Genomic DNA, 5,533 nt, shown 5'->3' with positions numbered 1-5,533 from the left:
TGATAAAGTAAAACTTTGGACTCTATTTCATTCAACTCAGTCTCACAAAATTCTAATACAAAAACATTTAAAGCTGAAGAAACTAATACACAGGTAAATATCAATATCATTTTTCCACTACCATTTTCTTATCTGTCTCTTTTGGGCAGGTTAGGGAAAATAGACGATTTTTCTCACTCAGTCATTGTGCTATTTTCTTTGCTGAGCAGCTAGTCACTCTACTCTTGTCATCTGTCGAACCTCTTCATAAATAGAAGTTTCCTTTAGCTCTCATAACTCATCTTTCGCATCTGTGATGCTACTCTGACTTTCCTTGATGTCAGAACTCCCACTATCATTGGTTTTAGAAGTTGTGGTTGGTTTCTGGAGTTGGAATGGAATTGATGCGTGTTTCTTGAGGAACTTGTAAAAAGCCACGACTGTACGATCCACATCAACAGTAATCTGCATACGTAATGAACCGTATACATATTAGATCATCTAAGGATAAAGTTAGGTTAGGTAGAACCGGGTTAGAATAGAGAACTCGTACGGTGTCGTTTAATATTCACTTACAGGGTCAGAACTCTTTTTTCCTGCAGGGTAGAAGAGAAGAGTGGGGAACCCGTCAGACTGCAAAGGGAACAAACAAAACTTGGTGAGCACACATGCATGCACGCATGCAAAAGCCATTGCGGCTTCTGATGTAATGCTTAAATGAAAAATCCAAAACTTAACATGAGTTGGGACCAAATGTCACTTTAATTATAATGGGAATAGATCATATTATATGATATCGAAATCTAGTTTATATTGGGTTTTACCTTTGCCCTAGGATGCTCATTTGTTGTTCCATCCATCTTGGCTACTACAATAGATTCAATGCTATGAAGATGTTTTGCGAGCTTGTTGAATGTTGGTTCCAAGGCTTGGCAATGGCCACACCAAGGAGCATAAACCTAATATTATGACAACAATTACTTAACACACAATCGAACAAGCTTCACACAAGAAAATACGACTTGAAACTGGTGGGCGAAAATTATACCTCAAGTAGAACATCCTTCGACTCATCCAAGACAATTTCGTCGAAGTTATTGCCAACAACTATTTTCACATCACCATCATTCTGCCATCGAGTTAGAAAATGGGTTAGAGATGAAAAAGATGGCAAGATATACACCAAAAATAGAATGACTCACACTTTCAGGAATTGGATCCGACTTGATAAAAGGTTTTAGCTTGTCTGCAAGGAAATCTTCCCCAAATGCCTGAATAAAAACATAAAGACTTGAAATTCTTAGCCACAATCTCTTTTTGCTTAAAGCAGAGAAGAAGACATTCTTACATATTCCATAGCATGATAAAAGAATGAAGAGAGCCTCGGCAGAAAGGGAGAAAAGAGTACCTTAATATTGTCAATGGTCACTTCTCCATCAAGCAAAAATTTTCTGCCATCCTCATTTCCTGTGAATGCAAGTACCTATATTCAAAGTTTCATCTTTTACTTGATTTTCTTGAAATTTAAATTATATAATATGTAAAGAATCTCAAGACTCAACCACAAAAGAAAAGAAAAGGAAAGGGACATGATTACTTTGGGAGTATTTCCAGAAAGACCAAAATAATCTGCAACAGGCTTTCCAACATCTTCATTATCCATTTCCACATGAACAAAGATCAGCTGCAAAGGATCATTGTACAGTAGAAATAAGTCATTGTCGGCAAATCAAGATTCTTTGGGGCAGTATTGTTCAGAAAAATAAGATTCTTTGGGGAAGTGTGGAAACTAAAATTTATTCTTAAATTTTAAATGATGCCTAGGAGTTTTTTTTACAGACTGATGCATAGGATTATTATGAGCAAATTGTACGACAACAGAAATTTATCAAATTTGAAATATCCAAATATTTAGCACAGGCAATTATCAAATGCTATATTCTGATGATTTACAAATAAGGATATTGTTGCTAATCGTAGAGTGAGGCGTACAACAAGGGAAATTTTGGTAAAATTCAAAACTATTTCATAAGTCACAACTCCTCAGATTCAAAGCAAATTCACAAAGAGATTACATTATATACACTAACAGTGCAAAATGTTTTTAGACATCATCCATCCAATCAAACCACACCATGATGCCACTTTGTTGTTTTATTCCTAAACATCTCCACAAATAACTAAATGGTATGATATGATTAGATGAATGTGTAAAATATTTACACTAACACTGTATACAAATTAAATTCATTCACAAATCTATATAATTTAAGCTGGTTTCAGATACTTCCTTAAAAAAAAACACTGGTTTCAGATACTGTCCTTGAATCTGAATATTTCTCTCTTACTAATAACAAAGTTTGTACAAGTATTTATATGCATGAGGGGAATAATCTAAATAGTTTATAGTACTGAGATCCTATCATGATCCTTAACTGTGGAATCAAATCGAATATCCCTATAAATATTAAAGCTAATAACAGAGAGGATAATAAGAAATATGATTACAATCAATAACAATATCTCGCCAAAAAGAGAAAAAATTGAACCAGCATTATACCAAATAGTGCATCCATTTTAAGAATATTAAATAACAAAGAGACAGAAAAACAGGAAACAGGAAACTTAATATTAAATTAAAAAGTGGTTAGTTTAAGAACCAACTCTATGATGTACTATCCGTTGAACTCCTTAGGACTTAAAATCTAATAAACCTATAACTAGTCTCAATAAATCCCAGTGACTACAAACACAAGATTTTAACTTACTCCATTGGATCTGGTTACGAAAAAAACAGTATCTTTGTCAACAAGCGTAGTCAGCTATATGAAGCAAATGACACAATTATGTTATTTAACCTACTCAGCTGCAAACGACACTGCTGGACATATCCATACTAGTTTGGGAAACACTATAATAGGAAAGTACATATAACAATGCATCATGTCAATTGCATGCCTTGCAAACTAAAATTTGTCTATGCTTACTCTTCCCATTCTATCTATCATCATGATCCACTCAGTCACGCACTGCACCAGAATTATAATAAACTGAAAAGTTTTCCACTTTATTTGCATTTTTTTGTGAAACAAAAGGCAAATACAAATTTGTCTAGAGTCTAGAGAACGAATGCAATGAAAGAATATTAAACAGTGGCTTGTAAGGAAAATACCTTCCCCTTGAAAAGCTTTGCTGCTTCTTGAAATACTGTGATGAACTTCGCTGTATCATTTGAAGTCACAAACAGCAACAACTGAAAGCCAAGTTTAAAACACAACAATGTTAGAGGTTTATTAAGATCACATTTTCAAGGAAAGTTTCTTATTAGATTAACAATATAAAACAATAAGAGATATAACCAATTACCTGTTTCTTGATTGGACTTTCAAAAATCACGGGAGCACTTTCCCTTGTAAAAATGTTGACCAACGGAAGCTTGTTGGATGATACAAAGTTGGCTATTTCTGCTTTTACAAATTGGCCATCTGCAGAGACGATGATATATATTAAATTAACATTAAAATCCAATTGATGTTTTTTCGCTATTCTGGAGAGGGAAGAGAGTGGAACAAGAAAACAAACCAAAATGGTTAAGTTTCTCCTCCTCTTTCTTGAGCAAGACCAAAGCAGGGCGCTTGACATCTGGGTCAATATGGAAAAGCTTAGCCACATTAGGAATCACGGTTTGGTAAAAATTGACACCATCCTCAAGTTTTGATGCTGCAGCTAGCTCGTCACTTTCAGCACCCTGCACATTATGACAGAAAAAGAAGGCATCAGACTTATCAACCAACCAACACTTTCATAGACTGAATCATCAAACTTCAGATTCATTACATTAGTCCAGAGAATCAACACGGAAAATGGTCTCTATATAGTGGATTAATTAAAAAGGAAACAAAACCTTTATTACTATATACGACAAAACTACTTTTGTACGATCCATATAAACAAAGCAACGAATTCATCAAACCATACTAAATAGGCATTTAAATCACAAAAAGTGGAATACATTATACACCTAAATTGCATTTGATAAAAAATGGGAAACAAGAATCCAAAAACTTACAACTAAGGAGTCAAGGAATCCCAAAACAACTTTAGTTTCAGAAGTCAATATGCGTTCAGCATCATCCAATGTAGTTATGTTGTATACACCAGGTCCTGTCTTCTTCTTGATCCATGTCACTATAGCATCTCTACATAAAGCAAAATTGCAACTCATAAGCCGGTTTCAAAATCAATGCCCCACCATTTAAAAAGCAAAACTCTGATTATAACCTATATAGCACCGACACTTCAAATTGAAACTGCATGTCCTGTGTCCACCGAAACCAGACATATATAATTACATTCAATCACTATCATTTTCTCAAATTATTACCGGTATCAGTGTCGTGTTTCCGGTGTCCAGCAACACCAGACAAATATAGTTACATTTAATCACTGTCATTTACTCAAATTATTACCGGTATCAGTATCATAAATTATAACACTATCATTTATGATCAGAGTTGAAATAACAGAAAAGATTAAAATCTGGATTGGAGTATAGAAAATTACTTAGTTCTTTGGCCATTGTAAGGCTTATGAACTCCATCGATGAAAAAGTACACAGTAGGAAAACCCTGAACATTATACTCATAAGCCAATTCATTTTCCACCGAAGCATCCACCTTAGCCAAAACAACACCATCTTTCTTCAATTCCGTCGCCGCCGCAGCATACTCTGGCGCCAAAGCTTGACAATGTCCACACCACGGAGCATAAAATTCAACCATCACGAATTGGTTGTTTTCAATTACGGTAGTGAAGTTTCGCTCAATCAAAACGACAACATCTTTCTCATCCACTTCTGGTTCCTTGAAGTCTTCATCGGAGTGAGGATCGTAACCGGAGAAATCGCCGAATTCGTCGCCGTCATCGCCTTCGTCGTCGTCGTCGAAGTTATCGGGATCTGGGAAATCAGCGTGGTCGTGGTGGGTGGTGGTGGTGTCTTCTGGTTCTTCGAGGAAGCTGAGATCTTCATCGTCGTCGTCGTTGTTTTGGGTTTTTTCTGAAAGAGTGAAAGAGAATGAAGAAATGAGAAGGAGAGTGGTGAGGAAGAGGAAAACGACGAGTCGTTTATTATGGTATAGCATTGTGATCTGAAATGGAATTTGGGTTCAGATTGTTTGGGTTTTGACTAAAGTTAGTGACAGAAGTAGTAACTAGTCACTATATGTTGATTGCAGATCTGTACTTGTACTTAATAATAATGTGATATTGTTGTGATACACACACATCATCACACAGCCAGAAAAGTCCTTAAAAAGGTGAGTTTTTAAATTAAATTAAATCTATAAATTTCAACAAAATATCTTAATCATGCATGTTGGTGTTTATCTCAGTTGGTTGAAACAATGAGTAATATATGCAAGGTTTGAGGTTTAAATCCTGATCACCATAAAAAAAAATTCAATATCTTCAATTGAGTTTGAAATATAGTTGTTGTGCATGGATGGAAATTTTGATGGTGTTTGTCACTTCCTATAATAGACAAAAATAAAATCAT

At 35.0% G+C, this 5,533-nt stretch overlaps 1 protein-coding gene across 1 annotated transcript; it reads right to left on the bottom strand.

The window, feature by feature from the left end:
* LOC11426406 (protein disulfide isomerase-like 1-4) lies at positions 1-5,252 on the bottom strand. The gene is made up of 12 exons (XM_003606341.4): positions 4,543-5,252; positions 4,049-4,178; positions 3,562-3,727; positions 3,346-3,464; positions 3,152-3,232; positions 1,577-1,663; positions 1,388-1,462; positions 1,182-1,250; positions 1,028-1,108; positions 804-938; positions 556-612; positions 1-444 (listed from the first exon to the last, which is right to left on the bottom strand). The coding sequence occupies exons 1-12, from the start codon at positions 5,118-5,120 to the stop codon at positions 271-273; spliced, it is 1,752 nt and encodes a 583-aa protein (XP_003606389.1). The 5' UTR covers positions 5,121-5,252; the 3' UTR covers positions 1-270.
* Positions 5,253-5,533: the final 281 nt, after the last annotated feature.

The sequence above is a fragment of the Medicago truncatula genome, chromosome 4 (genome assembly GCF_003473485.1).
Source record: "Medicago truncatula cultivar Jemalong A17 chromosome 4, MtrunA17r5.0-ANR, whole genome shotgun sequence".
Taxonomy (NCBI): Eukaryota; Viridiplantae; Streptophyta; class Magnoliopsida; order Fabales; family Fabaceae; genus Medicago; species Medicago truncatula.
The sequence above is the reverse complement of the archived record's forward strand: the minus strand, read 5'-3'. Positions and strand labels throughout refer to the sequence as shown.